Source organism: Mandrillus leucophaeus, unplaced genomic scaffold (genome assembly GCF_000951045.1).
Source record: "Mandrillus leucophaeus isolate KB7577 unplaced genomic scaffold, Mleu.le_1.0 Scaffold357, whole genome shotgun sequence".
Taxonomy (NCBI): domain Eukaryota; kingdom Metazoa; phylum Chordata; class Mammalia; order Primates; family Cercopithecidae; genus Mandrillus; species Mandrillus leucophaeus.
The window spans coordinates 88,313-106,922 of NW_012103776.1; the positions used below are offsets into that span (position 1 = coordinate 88,313).

Sequence of the window (18,610 nt, forward strand, 5' to 3'; positions counted from 1 at the left end):
GTGCGACTCGGCTCACTGCAACCTCCACCTCCCGGGTTCACTCCATTCTCCTGCCTCAGCCTCCCGAGTAGGCTGGGATACAGGCGCCCACCACCACATCTGGCTAATTTTTTGTATTTTTAGTAGAGACGGAGTTTCACCATGTTAGCCTCGATCTCCTGACCTGGTGATCCGCCCTCCTTGGCTTCCCATAGTGCTGGGATTACAGGTGTGAGCCACCGTGCCTGGCCAACGTTGGAATAATTTATTCTATCTTCTAGTTAGTTCACTATTCACCATTCAGTCATTTCCATTCTGTTGTTTAACCTACACATTGGATTTTAAAATTTCAGTTATTGGCCAGGCACAGTAGCTCACGCCTGTAATCGTAGCATTTGGGGAGGCCGAGGCTGGCAGATTGCCAGAGCTCAGGAGTTCGAGACCAGCCTGCAACACAGTGAAACTCCATCTCTACTAAAATACAAAAAAACTAGCCGGGCCCGGAGGCGTGCACCTGCACTCCCAGCACTACTGGGGAGGCTGAGGTAGGAGAATTGCTTGAACCTGGGAGACAGAGGTTGCAGTGAACCAAGATTGTGCCACTGCACTTCAGCCTGGGCAACAGAGCGAGACTCCATCTCAAAAAAAAAAAAATTCAGTTATTTTTGTTACCACTCTAAAGTTACATTTGATTCTTTTTCAAAATTTGGTCAGTTTTGATAGTCTTGTTTCCTCATACTTTACTCCCCTTTTTTATTTCTGTAAATAATCTCATTAATTATTTGAAAGCTATGTTTAAAATGCTTTCCTCCTGAGAATGTGTATGTGTTCCTTGGCTGGTCATCTGATGCCAGTGCAGACTTAAGACCACTTCAAGTTACAGTCTTGACCTGGAAGTTTTTGGACCACAGTGGCCCTCCTGAGTAGCTGGGACCACAGGGGATGCCACCATGCCTGGCTAACTTTTTTTAAAAAACTTTTTTTTCCCCTCTGTGGAGACAGGGTCTTCTATGTTGCCTAGGCTGGCTTTTTTTGTTTGTTTATTTGAGACAGGGTCTCACCCTGTCACCCAGCCTGAAGTGTAGTGGTGCAAACATGGCTCACTGCAGCCTCAAACTCCTGGGCTCAAGAGCTCCTCCCACCTCAGCCTCCCAGAGTGCTGAGATTACAGACATGAGCCACTGTACCCAGCCTACTCAGCAATTTTAGATATTCCGCATTGGGAGGAATTTGTTTCTTTGCACATCTAGCCAGCCATATGTCAAAAATAGAAGAGCTAAATGTTGTTTTTACATCTGTTGAGATGATTATTGTTTTTGCTATTAATCTTAACTTTGTTCATTATATTTTCTAGTATTATCCTTGAGCTCTCAGAATAAACCCAATGTGTTCATAATATATTATGTCTTTTTCTTTTTTGAAAATATATTGCTGGGTTTGATTTGTAATTCTTTCATTTAGAATCTTTGCATATCTGTTCATATATGAGATTATTTTTTAAATTTGTTCATATACAACCCCTCTAGTTTGTGCAACAAAAATTGTCTTAGCCTCATGAAGTGAGTTGACAGATGTTTTCTCTCAACATTTGAAGATATTCCATGATCTTCTGATATCCTAGTTGCTGAAGAAAATCTACTCTTAGTCTGAATGTTATTATTGTCTCTTGGGTACCTTTTAAGATTTTTCTCTTTGTCTTTCCTATGGTTCCATTTCACATGAATGTTGTCTAGGTTTGTTTGTTTTATTACTTACTTGGGAATTGGTCTGTTCCTTCAAACTGTGGACTTACCCAATGCCGTCAGTTTTGGAAATTTCTCAACCATTATTTCTTTACCTATTGCCATTACTCATTTCTCCATTCTCTTCTTCTGGGATTTCTACCAGCATGTGTTGGAATTTCTCATTCTATCCTCCATGTCTCTTAACTTTTTCGTATTTGTCATTCTTTATCTCTCAATGTTGTACTCTAGATTATTTCCCTGGATCTCTCTCCCAAGTCATTAATATTCTCTCTAGCTGTGTTCAGTCTGTTGTTGTTGAGCCAGAGCCATCCATTTGAGTTTTTCATTTCCATAACTGCCTCTGTCATTTGTAGAATGTTGAGTTCTTTTTCAAATCTACCTTTTTCAAAATAATTTACAGTTCTTGCCTTAAAGATTCTGTTCTTTATCTCTTTGATGATCTTAGACATACTTAGGTTACTGTATCATTCAGCCTCTCCTTTTTTTCTGTAGTTCTTGGGAGTGAACTCTGCCATGACTATCATGGCCATTTGGCACCTCTTCTGTTTTGTAAGTTTTAGTTTTTCTTCTGGTTTTAGTTTTCCCTTAGGAGCCCCCTGTGGACTGCATTGTGTGGGTGCCCCTCGGAGGCAGATCTGCATTTGCCCATGCTGGGGCCTCCTAAGTTGCCATGGCTGTCAGCCAGTTTTTCTGTGAATTTCTCAGTTTATGGTGTCTGCCCATGTGGGTAGTGTGAATTCTGTGTGGACATGGGATTCCAAGTTTTTATGGGTTTCTTTCCCACACATAGCCCTGGACAAGTAGGCTGCTTCCTGGTGGCTCCCGCAGGCAGGTGGAGTTTTCCTAGTCCCCATCTCACAGACAGGCCACAGCCTATGGCTCCCGGCTTCAGGCAGGTGGCTCGGCCACACTCCCAGCCTCACATGGACATGAAAGCCCAGCCCCTAAGGCCTGTATCCTATTCCAACAACTCTAGGTCGCTTGCCTTCCACTGTAACTCTTGATTGGACTTTGTGTGTTCTCTGTCATTCTTACCTCTGGGATCTTTTCTTCTGAACTCACTTAAATATATGAGGGGAGTAAGGTTTTGGGGGGGACTTGGGGTTCACTTTTGTCCAGGATTTCTGTGTTTCAAGTGAGGGCAGGCCATTCCCAGGGCAACTCAGTCTCCCCTTGGACTGGCAGCCTAGCCCTGATAATGTGCTTGTGTATTCTTCCCCTCCCCCACCTCACCCTTTCCTGCCCTACCTGCATTCCCAATACCATGTGACCTCAGGCTCTGCCCTAGGCCCCCATCCTGTTTGCTGCTACCTGCCTTCCCACCAGGCTCTTTTGCTGTTGGACCCTTGTAAGGCCCCTGTGTCTACCTCTCCAGCTAGGTGCGTGTCCACCCCAGACCTCTTGGGGCCGTGATGCTGCATCCTCACACTCGCTCCCCTTCCTAGGCTCGGGGCCCCCAGTTCCTGCCCCAGACCTCTTGATGCAGATCAAGCAGGAGGGTGAGCTCCAGCTCCAGGAGCAGCAGGCCCTAGGCGTGGAGGCATGGGCAGCTGGGCAGCCAGATATCGGGGAGGAGCCCTGGGGCCTCAGCCAGTTGGATTCCGGCACAGCAGACATCTCCACGGACGCCACCTCTGGTAAGTGGCTGAGACAGGGACATAAGGAATGAGTTTCAGGGATCACAGGAGGGACAGGGGAGGGCTTGTGGCAGCATGGGGGAGCTGTGGGCCCTCAACACTTCCGACCTGACAACTTTAGAAATTTTCCCATTTTAAGGTGGGACTGTACTGAAGGACTTGTCTCGAGCCTCTCTCAGGTCGCAGATGCTGTTCCTGGGCATCTCTCTGGCCCTGTTCCAGTGGCCCCTGCATAACTGTACGGCCGCTCCTCTTGCCCCGTCTTTGGGCATTGAAGTCACTGGCTGCCTCTATTCAAGACGGGCCCGTGTGAAACACAGCGATGATGTCTGAGCGTCCCAGTGCCTCAGAGTGGGGGACAAAAGAACCGGGACAAAAGAAAAGCCCCCAGTGGGGAGGACCTCAGAGCTTAGCCTGCTCTCCTCCCCAGCAGTCTTCTGTCCTCCCCATCCCTCCCCTAACCCACAGGCTCTGTTCTCCCCTTATCACAGGTGTCCATTCCAACTTTTCCACCACCATCCCACCCACCTCCTGGCAGGCGGATCTCCCTCCCCACCATCCCTCTTCAGCATGCTCGGATGGGACCCTGAAGCTCAACACAGCAGCCTCCACAGAAGGTACGGGTGGCAACAGGAGGAAGGGAAGGGCCATGCTTGCCTGTGGGGAGTACCTCCGTCCAGGCGTCTCACTTTCGTTGGTGAACTGCTCTGACCTTCCAGCCAATAGACATTAGGGTGTCTGCACTCTTATGACCCTTTGCACATTCTGTTCTTTATCTCCTTCCCAAATCATAGGCGTCCGCAGCCCTTCTTGAGGACATCCATGTTTCAGTCTGTTGCTTTTTCATATGGTGTTAAGTGGTGTATTCTAATAAGCTGATTGATTGAAGGATATACCTCCTCCCCAGGCTTAAGCAACTGTGGCTTCTCTCTGGCATGGAAGAAAACAAAACTGAACTGAAACCACTTCTTAGATATTGGTACTACCAAAGACAGGTGTCTGAAAGCCGATTTCAGAAGAACTGCCACCAAATTTATGTTAGCTTTCTGTTTACTTCTGTTGTAAAGCCCAGTCACCTGTTACTTTAATAACGTCATATTTTAGCACCCAGAACACGTGCTAATAGCCAAGATCCCTGATGTGAAACCTCAGAATGTGAAGTTCAAGTACACTTACATAAAATCAAACACATTCTTATTCAGTAATATTTTTATCATTAGCTAGTGGGTCCATTTATTGAATGCTGCTGCATGTCAAATAGCTCACTAAGGCACTTTCAGACATGTCATCTGGTTTAATCCTCACACCTGTGAAGTGGGCATTCACAGATGAGCTGTGGGTTAGGAACTGCCTGCAGCCCACAGCTGCTGTGTGGCCGAGCTCTCTGAACCTTCATTCCCTGCACTGCGGTGGGGCACAGTACCTGCAGCAGTCCGAATTCCTTTCTGAGGATCAATTCATGCTTTGCCTTAACAGCCACACTGAAAAATGGAACCTGGGGAGCAGATATGCTGGTGGCTTTTCCTGTGGTGAAGGTGCCAGAACACTGGTGTCCTCGGGTGGGAGGCCGCCTCACAACCACCAGGCTGCTCTGCTGAGCTGCCCTCTGGGCTCAGCCACAAGGGCCTTGGTGGAGTTTGTGTGGCCAAGCAGCTGCTGAGCAGTGATGGTGGCAGATCCTGGCTCGCTCAGCAGGTGAGGGACAGGTCAATATGTGTCTTTTTGTCTTTCTCAGCAGATGTAAAAATTGTAATAAAAACAGAAGTCCAGGAAGAGGAGGTGGTGGCCACACCTGTACATCCTACTGACCTAGAGGCTCACGGGACCCTGTTTGGACCAGGCCAAGCCACACGGTTTTTCCCTAGTCCTGCCCAGGAAGGAGCCTGGGAAAGCCAGGGCAGCTCCTTCCCCAGCCAGGACCCTGTGCTGGGGCTGCGAGAGCCCGCCCGGCCTGAGAGGGACATGAGTGAGCTCAGCCCTGCTGTGGCCCAGGAGGAGACTCCTCCTGGGGACTGGCTCTTCGGGGGGGTCCGGTGGGGCTGGAATTTCCGGTGTAAACCGCCAGTGGGCCTGAACCCGAGGACGGGGCCAGAGGGGCTTCCTTACTCCTCAGATAACGGAGAGGCCGTCTTGGACCCCAGCCAGGCCCCGAGGCCCTTCAACGAACCCTGTAAATACCCTGGCCGGACCAAAGGCTTTGGCCACAAGCCAGGGCTGAAGAAGCACCCCGCGGCGCCCCCCGGGGGCCGGCCCTTCACCTGTGCCACGTGTGGGAAGAGCTTCCAGCTGCAGGTCAGCCTGAGCGCGCACCAGCGCAGCTGCGGGGTGCCCGACGGGTCAGCCCCTGGCACAGGCAGCGGCGGCGGTGGCGGCGGCGGCGGCAGCGGCAGCGGTGGGGGCAGCGCACGGGATGGCAGCGCCCTGCGGTGTGGGGAGTGCGGCCGCTGCTTCACGCGCCCTGCGCACCTCATCCGCCACCGCATGCTGCACACGGGCGAGCGTCCCTTCCCCTGCACCGAGTGTGAGAAGCGCTTCACCGAACGCTCCAAGCTCATCGACCACTACCGAACGCACACGGGCGTGCGGCCCTTCACCTGCACTGTCTGCGGCAAGAGCTTCATCCGCAAGGACCACCTCCGCAAGCACCAGCGCAACCATGCGGCGGGCGCCAAGACCCCGGCCCGAGGCCAGCCACTCCCGACGCCGCCCGCACCGCCCGACCCGTTCAAGAGCCCCGCCTCCAAAGGACCTTTGGCCTCCACAGACCTTGTGACCGACTGGACTTGTGGCCTCAGCGTCCTAGGACCCACCGATGGCGGGGACATGTGAGCACCACCAGCCCCGTGACCCCGGCTGGCCGCACGTGTAAAAAGCCCCGTGTGCAGGCAGCAGGGCGGCGTGGAAGCTTCAGGCAGACGCGGGACGGGGAGAACCCAAATGTCCAAGTTGCTGAACTGATGATCACTGGAGAAGGAGAAACTATCCACCAGGACAGCTGCCACCTCGAAACCAAGTAGAATTCTCTGTGAAATGGGAGAGCTGTAGAATTTTAAGTAATTTAATTGCAAACCTGTTTTTTTTTTTTTTTAATTCTTGAGGAAAAAGCTGGAAAATAGTAATAGGGCCATTTGAATTTTGTAGGTACTTTTGGTTTTCAGGGCTTGCATTTCTGTCACTATGTCACTGAGTCTGATAGTGTGTTGGAAGGTTAGCAGTTGGGGACCCCTGGCCCACTGACTCCTGGGGATGGGGTCTCATGGGTGCCCCTGCTCTGCCCAGGTGGGCTGAGTGAGCCCAGAGCACCAAGCCCTTGGGCAGTGAGGGCCATTGGGTCCCTTGGAGCACACCTCAGCGCAGCAGGAAGGACCCCTCCAGGAATAGCGGTTGCATTTCCCAGCTTGCCTCTCCTGAAAAGGTCCCCCAAAAGTGCTGGCCCCAATTTTCTCTATTTCAGGCCATCTGCAGTACCTGTCCCAAGGGCACCTGGTGGTGTCTCCTAGTGTGTGACTCCTCGGCCTCATAAGGACGAGTTGTCAGAAATCACAGCATTAGGTCTGGAGAGATGGAGAAGCTGAAACTGGGGAGCTGCACCACCCCAGGAGCAAAGCCTGGCCGCCCACCCCCACCTGGGGCTGCCTCCCACTCCGTGAGATGCTTCTGTCTCCTGTTCACTTTGTATGGTGGTTTCTCATTTTCAAAATGCATCTCATTTGATCATTACTGTGACCTTGGGAAGCAGCAGGACAGGGATTTCTTTTTAGAGGTGCAAACCGCTCAGAGGGGCCACACCTCGGCCTCTCACTGTGAGTACACATGGTGTGCCATGAGTGGGGAAGAGCCACAGGCGAGACGTCTCATCCTACTGGAACATCATTGCGGGAAAGCAGAGATTTCCAGGTTTTCCCTCTTAAAATATTTGTCCCACACCGACAAGAGTCCAGTCACCAGGCCTCGAAGGAACTTCTGCTTGTTGCAGCCACCTCCCCTGTGCCCTAGTCTCCTTAGCATGTGCACTCTCAGACCTGTTGGGGGCACTTGGAGGGCCCAGCTCATGAGACTGGGTATGGGGGCCAAGTGGCTTGTTCATTCCAGCATCTAACATCGTAAAGGTGGGCCCAGATTTCTTAATTTGACCACAGTGCTGTTCCTACCACACAAATATCCATTCCTGTTTTGTTGAAGCAGCCACTGGTCCTCTTGTCTCCCCTGCAGAGGGAGGGACCTGGCAGCGCCCATTCATTCAGCCCCCTCATGCATACTTTTATTAGGCAATAGACTAGTTAAGAAAATTGTTTCTATGTACTGTATATTTTGTACCTGTTTACACTTCTAATATTGATATAACTGATATTTTGAAAAATAAGAGAAAACATCCTGTTAAAATAAAACCTAACCAGCACCAAGGCGGTTTGTTGGGTTCCGTTCCTAGGCATGTGTCTTTGTCACTGATGCCCCCAAACATGCCCTCCAAGGGGCTGTCCGGTCAGCTTTCATAATGCCCTCCTTCTGGGCTTGGTCACCTGGACCCAGACAGGTGACTGACCTTGAGAACTAGGAATGGAAGATTCCAGAGAGATTTGACTCTGTGAAGAGAAACTGACATTTAGAGAGAGAATCAAAACACATCAAATCACTTTCCAACAGGATATAAACATAGTTTATGTCATTACATTGTGTAGGATTTGAGATGACATACATGAAGATAGGAAAGTCTGGGAGAAAAATTGCACAGTATCCAAGATAAATGGATGTTGGATGCTTTCTTCTTGCATGTTTTTGGGGTTTTGTTTTGTTTTGAGGCAGAGTCTCGCTCTGTTGCCCAGGCTGGAGTCTAGTGGTGTAATCCCGGCTCACTGCAACCTCCGCCTCCTGAGTTCAAGTGATTCTCCTGCCTCAGCCTCCCAAGTAGCTGGGATTACAGGCGCCAGCCACCTAATTTTTGTGTTTTTAGTAGAGACGGGGTTTCACGATGTTGGCCAGCCTGGCCTCAAATTCACGATCTCAGGTGATCTGCCCACCTTGGCCTCCCAAAGTGCTGGGATTACAGACGTGAGCCACCACACCTGGCCTCTTGCATCTTTTCTTGGCTGGGCATGAGGTGAAGAAAGGATCGTGATGCCTGTAGTTGTAATCCAGGTCTTAGAGCAAGGTCTAGCCAATGGCAGTTGAGCCAGGCTAGCACCCATATTCCTATCAGCCAGAGTTAATAATCATTACCATTTTATCTCGAGTTTTCAGTCTTCTGTTTTGGTCATAGCCTTTTTAAGAAAATGAAAATGTCAAATCCACCTTAATTTTTGCCACAGCGGGCATGGGAGAAGATCTGCCCTGGCTGCTGTGAGGATAACTGGGGATGGGAACATGCTGCCCTTCTTGTCAGTCCTGACCTCTCTGCTGTGCTTCTGGTCCACCTGCCCCCTGGCTGAGTCTGGAGTAGCCTCTGGTGTCTGTCCAGCTTGGGGCACCTCTTCACCCTGTACCCTCCCCAGTGATCTTGTGTGTTCTCACACTCCCTCTCATCCACACACCACATGCAAAAATCTGGAGTATCATGGCCAGAATCCTGGTGCATGGTTTCCTAAATGAAGCACTCCTTGGTCTCTGGTTTGGGTGCCTCTCACCAAGACAGAGAACACAGGAGCAGGTTTGGGCAGGGGAGTTGAGTTCTGCTTCATACATCCAGAGGAGGTGCCCAGTCAGTTGTGAGGGAGACCAGACGAGTACCAGTGAATGAGAGGGCCACCACTCCCCACGGACTTCCTGGGAACCCTTGCACTACCACTGTCCCAAAGCATCATGCTTGGCCAAGCACAGGGTTCTCTTCCTCTAGTAGTTTCCTGCTGCTGCTGCTGCTGCTGCTGCTGCTGCTGTAACAAATGATAAGGAACCTAGTGGCTGAAACCAGCACACGTTTATCTTACCATTCTGGTGATCAGAATCCAGAATGAGTTCTGGAACCAAAATAAGGTATCATGAGGGCAGAATTGCTTCCAGAGGCAGAGACTTCAGAGGGAAATTCATTTCCTCCCCTTTTCCAACCTCTAAGGCTCCCTCCATTCCTTGGCTCGTGGCCCCTTCCTCCACAGGAATCACTCTGACCTCTGTTTTCATTGTCACATCTTTTTCTGACTCACTGCCCTGCCTTACTTTCATTAAAGACCCTTGGGATTACATTGGGCTCACTTAGATAATCTCTGCCTCTCAAGATCCAAATTTAACCAAGTCTGCAAAGTCCCTTTTGCTACATAAGGTTAACATATTCATAGGTTCTGGGGACTAGGATGTGGACATCCTAGGCAGAGGGATGTGTTATTCAGCTTACCACACCTCCCAAAACTCAGGGCAACCCTCATTGCTTCTCTGAGGCCAGGCCAAATACTCCTTGGGACGTTCATATATGTTCTGGCACTGAAATAACTTGTGCCAAAATGAGAACATTTGAGGTTCATCATTCCAGCCATTCCTTCATCTTGGCCACCCTCTGTTGCCCATCAAAAGGTGTTCATTTGCTGTTGCCTCCTCTTGACATCTTTTCCTTCATCTTTTTACAGTTTTGTTTTCTTATTCCCGACGCTTCTGAGGATGGCCCCCTCCCTCCAACTCTTTCCATTGTTAAGTAGCAATGCAGCATCATTGTCATGTTCACAGGCAGACTGAAGACAAGATGGGTTAAGCTGCACTTTAACCATCTCAATAGCATCAAGATCTTTGAAGACTGCCCTGGCCACTTGTAACTATTACGCTGACATTCCTCTGACATTTGTCAATCATTTTTCCACATTGAAGGCTTGTTAGAGGTCTCTCTGGGCCTTAAGCCTATAACTCCTACCCCCACCCTGCACCAGTCCATCCTTCATACTGACCCGGGGGGCCTTTTTAACTGGTAAGTCTGCTTACTGAGGCTCCCTGATGTAAAGTACTCCAGTGGCTCCCCGTCATCTGCTTGCTGAAATGCATACTTCAGCACAGCACATCCAGCCCCTCATGAGGGCACTCCTTCCTTGTTCTGCTCCTCCGCTTGCATCTCACCCTCTAGACAAACCGAACTGCCAGCCTTTCCCTAAGCACCATGCCGTTCCCACTGCATGTCGTGTCCTTCCCCTCCTCATGGACCACTTGGTGCACTCCCACTTTCCCCCAGGTCTTGGCCCAAAGCATCACCCAGCCTTCCCTGATCTCTCCAGGTGGAACTGATACCGCCCCTGTTTTTCCCGCAGACCCCTGCTCAGGCTCCGTCTGTCACCTCATGAGACCATCTCTCACTTGGTGTGTAAAAGTTGTCTGTTTAAAAATGAGGCAAGAGGCCGGGCGTGGTGGCTCATGCCTGTAATCCTAGCACTTTGGGAGGCCGAAACGGGCAGAACAGGAGGTCCCAGCTACTCGGGAGAATGGGCAGGAGAATTGCTTGAACCCAGGAGGTGAAGGTTACAGTGAGCCAAGATCATGCCATTGCACTCCAACCAGGGCAACAAGAATGAAACTCCATCTCAAAAAATTTAAAAAAAAAAATTAAAAAATGAGGCAAGAAACTTAGAAGTCATAAGGAGGCCTTTATTCCCTGACAGCTATAAAACGAAGTTTCTAATTTTGTTGTAATTGTCAAGTTTCTTTTAACCCAGAGTTGTACAGTTGTACCTGATTATTTAAAGACATTAAAAACACAGTTTAGACATGAAATACATACACTTAAATAATTATGTTTTATAAAAAAAATTTGGTCAGAGTCATAAATGCAAATATTGTGGATTGTATGACCCAACTACATCTGGAAGTTCCAGACAGGAGGACCTCATAAACATAACTTTTTTTTTTTTTTTTTTTTGAGACAGAGTCTCGCCCTGTTGCCTAGGCTGGAGTGCATGCAGTGGCGCGGTCTTGGCTCACTGCAAGCTCCGCCTCCCAGGTTCAGGCCATTCCCCTGTCTCAGCCTCCCGAGTAGCTGGGACTATGGGTGCCCGCCACCACGCCCAGCTAATTTTTTTTTGTATTGTTAGTAGAGACGGGGGTTCACCGTGTTAGCCAGAATGGTATAGGTCTCCTGACCTCATGATCCGCCCGCCTCAGACTCCCAAAGTGCTGGGATTATAGGTGCGAGCCACCACCGCACCTGGCCAAACATAACTTTAAATATGGAGCTAAGATAGAATGAAATAAAAGGAAACTCCAGTGTGCCCCAAACGAAGGCAAAACTGTACACCCAAGTTGTCAGCACGTGGGTCGCTGCTGGGCCTACCTGGAGTGGGGTGAGGAGAAGGATATGTAGGCCTTGGGCCAACAGAGGTAAAAACTGGCACCTCCACATAAAGCCCCTTGAGGCCTCATTTTCGAGGGCCTCGTCATCATTAAATACATGGTTCAGAAAAAAATGCATCCCAACAACAAAGGATGTTGTGTTAGTTGCATCTCTGGGAAGCAGACACTGAGACACGGCTTGGAGTTCAGGAGGTCTACTGGGGAATAATGCCTGTAGAAGATAAATGGGGGAGGAAGCAGGATCTTTCAGGCAAGTCTTAGGCCACAAGGCAGGGCCAATACCTGTGAAAGGAAAGAGGTAAGGAAGCAGGAACAGAGCAGGATGTGGATCTGAGTTTCAGCCAACCCGATGAGGGGCTCAAGAGCAAATATTGCCTCTCAGAGAAGTTCCATGTTGGGCAGAAATAACCAGGCCCTAGGACCCCACCTGCTCAGCCATGGACTGGGGCTGCCCAAGAAAAGCATGAAAACCAGGGCATTTTCTGAAGGGGTTCACTACTTAAGCTGTTAGCAGGGCACCTTGCAGCTGAATAGTAAGTTCCTGAATGGAGATGTGAATGGCGTAGCTCCACGGCTGCCACAGACGACAGAGAGCTTACCTGTTTCAGGCTGGACTCTGGGTGATGGCACCAGAGGGGGTGGTATCTTCCTTCAGAATTCAAAACCACAGCTAGTACCTCATACAGGTTTGTGATTCAAATGTACATTATCCACTGGGCTGATACATTGACATAAAAATTGGCCTTTGCCCAGTGATAGCACTTGAGGTTTCTGACTGAAGCAAATTCAAAAACAGGAGGAACCATCCCACAATCCAGACCACAAGCCCTGCTCAGTGTAAGCTCATAGTCACACGTTGCAAAATCCACAAGGAAACAATCCACCATCAGTGAGGACACAAGCAGCAGATTAAAATCCAAGAGCTTGAATTCATGTAAAGATAATCCAGAAGAGAATACAAAATGAGTATTTTTGTAATGTGTAAGACTAACAGAGGGCACAAAGTAGAAAAAGCAGAGTGGGAAAACCATAGAACTAGAAATCGCCAAACCCTAACATAAAACAAGATACCAGGAGTGCAAAATCTCTAATTTTTTAAAAAATCAAGATACTATAAAAAAAGAAAGTAGTATTTGAAACAGAATTTCTAGAATATATAAAATATATGCTCTTTGAACATTTTTTAATGGACTGGTGAAACTGCAGGACTAGATACAGCTGAAAAGAATTAGTTAAATCAAAGCTAGATAAGAAAAGTACCCAGAATGAAGGACACAGAAAATTATGGACAGGAACATGACATGTTAACAACATAGGCTAGGAATATTTGCCATGCCTCTATCTAATCAGATGCTCTCATCTAGAAAGCAATGATTAGGAAATCTGGAGAAAAGAAACTTTAAAAAAAAAGAATGGCTAACAATTTTCAAAATTTGATGAAAGATATAAATCTTCAAATTTAAGAGGCACAAGTCCTGAATAAGGTAAATAGAATGTAAACCAAAAATAAAATTCTAAGCTCCCCAACTGACTGATGGACCCTTCCCTCAGCCAAGGGCATTCCAAAGCTGACCTGAAAAACTAGTTCAGGCCATGATGGGAAGTGGAGGTCGGACATACCTCATTATACCCGCCCTCTGTTGGAATTCAGGCACAGCTGACTAGCATTAACATTAAAATGGAGATCCCAAGACTGCCAGAAAAGACTTTTTGTAGCAATAAGACACAATTTCTAGCCTGACTCTAGTATAGCATCACATGAAAAATAGCAAGCCCTGAAAAAATTGAAGTGTTTTATCCCAAAACTTATTTCTTTGACATATTTTGAAATGGCCCTGCCAAGCTGTCTCTTGAGGGGAAAAATCTACATTCTATAGAAAATCCCTGTTTCTTTCCAGGTCTTTTCCGTGATCCAGGAGACAATTAACTAAGAGTCTGGCATCTTTTTAGGTCTCATAAGAGCTCTGAAGCCAGCTACCTGAAGGTTTCATCTGCATGATAAAACCTTGGTCTTCACAACCCCTTATCTTAACCTAGACATTCCTTCCTATTGATTCCAGGTCTTTAGATAATAACTCAGTCAATTGCCAATGAGAAAATCTTTGAATCCACCTATGTCCTGGAAGGCCCTGCTTCCAGTTTTCCTGCCTTTCCAGACCAAACCAATGTACGTCTTACATGTATTCATTGATGTCTTGTGTCTCCCTAAAATATAAAAAACCAAGCTGTAGCCCAGCCACTTTGGATCCCCTGGGGCTGTGTCATGGGCCATTGGTCACTCTTTTTTTTTTCTTTGTTGACTTCATGGTCACTTATATTTGGCTCAGAAAAAAAATCTCTTCAAATATTTTATAGTTTGACTATTTTCATCAATAAAAGGTAAAGTCACATGTAAAAATATTGTGATAAAACTATCAAACACCAAAAACAAAGAGGACATCCTGAAAACAACCAGAGGAAAAAACCAGATTGGCTTCTAAGGAAAACTACTAGATTGACAATAGACTCTTTTATGGTAAACATGGAAGTCAGAAGACAATGGACTAACATCTACAAAGTGGTAAGGGAAAATACTGTCAATGAAGATTTTATACCCTGATCAACTATCATACAACAGCAAAACCAAATAAAGATGTTTTCAGAAAATAAAAACTCAGATATTCCATTCATAGACCCTCACTGAAAACAAACTATTAGGGACTATCTTTCAGGAAGAAGAAACTTGAACTTAGTAGGTAAATCCAGTAGGAGAAGGATATAAGAAGAAACAACGGTGAGAAAAAGTATCAGTAAATGTGGGTAAATCTTAACATGCATTGGCTTTATAAAACAATACAAATTTTAGGGATACAAAAAAATGGAACTAAAATACTAGAAAACAATCACATGTAAGGTGGATGGAGTATGATTAAAATGAAAGTACTCTATGGTCCTTGTGACTTCAAGATAAGCGCAGAGATATCAATTACATATAGACTTTGTGAGTCAAACACACGTTTAAAATGTTCATTAAAACTGCTAGATGAATAGAAATAGAATGTTGCCTAGCAGAGGGAGAAAATTTGAATGAAGAAAGTTTCACTAATCTAATAGAAGGCAGGGAAAGGGAGAAAGAAGTGATGAAAAGATCATAAAATAAAATGATGAAAAAAATCTAAATACATCTGTATTCACTACAAATGTAAACAAAATAAGCTTTCTAGTTTAAAAACAAGTTGTCAGATTATAAAAGAAAACAAAAATCCAGCTCTATGCTTTTAAGTTTTAGGAGTATTCATTCATTGGAGCATAACCATAAAATAGTTTTCCTTTTTCTTCATGACTACCCTGTAATTGTGCTATATCAACCCTTCCTTGCTTTCCAGCTATTTGATACCATATGACATCTTGTCAAAATTCTAATACTATATTTCATCACTTTCTGTTATAAGGAAAGTCTCATTTCAGTCTTAGTGTGAGGCACATTTGAACTTTGAGTGAAGCTCAACACAGAACTCAGGTCCCCTCAACTCTGGTTCAGGCTAGATCTACCTTAGGGTGAAGAGAACATGTAGTCTGTTCTTCAGACCCTGTCATGCTTCCCTCACAGACACTAGCCTAGGCCTTCACAAAGCTTCACTTTTGGCTTTATAAGGTCAAAAAGGAGGTAGAGGAGAATGTGCTTACATCTGTTGATGGAGAACCTTCATTCAGCTTGGTTCCACCTGTGACTGCAGGCATCTGCTGGTATGGTAGCGTCCAGGTAAGTGGGGTAGTGCTCAGCTTCACCCTCACCCGCTCTGACACTGCGAATCACTCCTAAGAGAGGGATCTGGAAAGTACTGACCCTAACTCTTTCTCAGGGGCGGACGTCTCATCCTGTGGCCTGTGGCTCACAGGAGCCACAGAGTCCCTGCCCCTCCCTGCCCTCCCTGCTCTGTCCCAGGGAGGCAAGGAAGCTGATGAAGTCTCATCGCACCATCAGGTTGAGAGGAACTGGGATGGAGTGGGAATAGCCCCACCTGCCCCTATGTTGCTTTAAGCCCTACTCTGATGAGTTACTTCTTCAGAAATCGACATGAAATACTGTTTCCATGATTCAGTACATCCACACACTTCAGGAGACACATATCAAAGGCCTCCTCTTCTTCCCTACAGTGGAAGATGGAGACTGAAAAGGCTCATGAGCCACCTCCTGGGCTCCCACAAAAGGAGACCAAGACTCTCTCATGTGGTGGAAAGGGAAGGAATAGCCAACAATCTCCCTCTCTTGAAGTCTTCTTTTTCTGTGTATGGGGGTAGGGGTGTCAGTGGTGGGCCAGTCCTGAGGTGGTACCTCCTGGTCAGCTCTGTAAGTGACTGTCTCAACTCCTTTCGGCCACATGAAGTTAAAATGTGGGGTTCCTCACAACTATTATCCTTAGTACTGAGCCTTAGCCTCAATTCCCAGACACAGGCAAAATAATGCTTGACATCCTGTCACATGATGTTTGCAAGCAATATACCTAAAACTTGAGGGCACAAAATAGTTCAAAGTAACTCACTGGACAGAAAAAGATATACCAGCAGACATTAACCAAAAGAAAGCTGGAGCATTAATATTACTGGACAAAACAGGCTTTAATGCAAAAAGCATTACTACAATAAATAAGATCACAATGTTATGAAAAAAAATGAGGTTCAATGTTCCTAACAACATGGCCTCAAAATATATAATGCAAAAAATGACAGAATTACAAAGAAAAAAAAGGAAAAGTCACAATAGGAGATTTCTACATACTTCTCTCTGTAATTGATAAAGAAAAATTAGTAAGGATATAGAAAATTTCAAAAGCATATTCAACTAGTCTTGTTGAAACAGTTAGAGATTTTGTTCTTTTCAAGTATACATGGAATATTTACAAAAATAGGTTGCAAAGCAAATCACAACAAATTCCAAATAACATATTTTACTCAGGCTACTCTTTAAAACTACAATGCAGTAATCAGAAATAAATAATAATACAATATACAAAATGTTTTTTAAAAGAAGAACCATTTACTGAAGAAAATACAAAGCACTTTTTGCTAACAATTTGTGATACATTCATAACAAAAATCTGCAGCTGACTGCACAATATTTAGTATTAATGTGCGAATATACAGTTGGTAGTCTTGTGGGGGGAAAATAAACCACGAGTATACACAATTATAGGAATAAATTCATATTAAGCATGTAATTTTATGAAATGAAATATGTACTACTGAGAAACACAAAGGACTGAACTACTGAAAATGCAACAGCATGACAGAATCTCAAAAGCAGTATGCTGACTAAAGGAACCTACATACAGAAGAGTGTATATGTATGATTCCATTTCTATGAAAAGGCAAAAGTAATCTACCATGGCAGAACACAGATGCATGGATTCATCAGAACTCAAAGACTGAAAAAGAACATAAGGGAACTTTCTTCAGTAATGAAATGCCTTATTTATTTATTTATTTATTTATTTATTTATTTATTTATTTTGAGACAGAGTTTTTGCTCTCTTGCCCAGGCTGGAGTACAGTGGCACAATCTTGGCTCACTGCAACCTCCACTTCCCAGGTCCACCTCCCTGCCTCAGCCTCCTGAGTAGCTGGGACTACAGGCGCCTGCCACCATGACCAGCTAATTTTTGTATTTTTAGTACAGATGAGGTTTCACCATGTTGGCCAGGCTGGTCTCGAACTCCTGACCTCAGGTGATCCACCCGCCTTGGCCTCCCAAAGTGCTAGGATTACAGGCGTGAGCCACCGTGCCCAGCTGAAATGTTTTATGTCTTGATGGCAGGTATGGAGTACATAAGTCTTTGCATTTGTCAAAGCTAGACAAGCCATAAACTTGAAATCTGCATTACACTGCATATAAATAATACTTTAATTAAAAAATGTTTAATGTTTATGCAACACTTACCATGAAACATGTTAAAAGACAGGCTGGGAGAAGATATTTGCCATCTGCACATCTAACAAGGTATTGTGGAGATTATATACATGAACATCAAATGCGTGCTAACAACAGTATAAAAGATGGTAGGGATAACCTGTTGTAAGGTTATCGCACCATATGTGAAGTGGCATAATTTATGTAGACTGTTAAAAAATTAAAGATGTATATTGTAAAACTGAGGACAACCATTATATGTAACTAGTAAAAGAACGGTGAAAATAGAAATTACTAAAAAATAGAGTATTAATATAAAAATAGAATTTAAAAAAAAAACCTCAACCCCAAAGCAGGCAGAGAGAGAGAGAGAGAGAGAGAGAGAGAGAGGTATCACTGAACAGCTGGAACACATAGAAAATAACTAGTAAGATGGTAGATTTAAATGCAATCGTATTAGTAATTACATTAAATGTTTGGTGATATGATTAACATCCAGAATAGATTTTAATGAAACAACTATAAGCCAATAAGAAAAAGATCTCACAACAGAAACATTGGCAAATGATATGAAGAGGAAATTTACAGAGGAAGAAACCAAATGTCTAGTAAACATGAAAAGATGCCCAACTTCATTAATACAAATACAAATTAAAATAATGAGCTACCATTTCACACTCATCATGTCGGCAAACGTTCTGAGTCCATTATCAGTAAGTATGAGCCAGGATGGGGAAAGAGAAAATTACACGATGGTGGATGTGTAAGTGGGCACCATCCCTTCAGGGAGCAGTTCGGGAAGCCAGGGAAAGATGAAGGTGCTCTTGCCATCCCGAGTCCCATGTCTAGGCGTCTCTCGAGACGCACTTTAGCAGTGCACAATGAGACATGCATGCAGATGTCGCCGGCAGCAGGTTTGTTCTCATTCCTCTAGGGCGAATGGAACGTAAACTGTAGTTTATATATTCAATGAACTACTATATTGTGGGTAAAATGAATGAACCAGATATTCTTGTTTAAACATGTCTTTATCTCAAAAACAAAATGACCCATGGAAAAAAGCAAGTTGCAACAGGATAGGGACTGGATAATATCATTCACATAAAATG

General features: G+C 45.7%; 1 protein-coding gene across 1 annotated transcript in view; it reads left to right on the forward strand.

Moving 5' to 3' along the window:
- Window positions 1-7,765, forward strand: part of ZNF746 (zinc finger protein 746) — a 27,493-nt gene extending 19,728 nt beyond the window's left edge. The window contains exons 5-7 of the mRNA XM_011989538.1: window positions 3,170-3,361; window positions 3,853-3,978; window positions 5,097-7,765. Coding sequence (XP_011844928.1) covers window positions 3,170-3,361; window positions 3,853-3,978; window positions 5,097-6,190 — 1,412 coding nt within the window. The 3' untranslated portion in view covers window positions 6,191-7,765. The remainder of the gene's footprint in view (window positions 1-3,169; window positions 3,362-3,852; window positions 3,979-5,096) is intronic.
- Window positions 7,766-18,610: the final 10,845 nt, after the last annotated feature.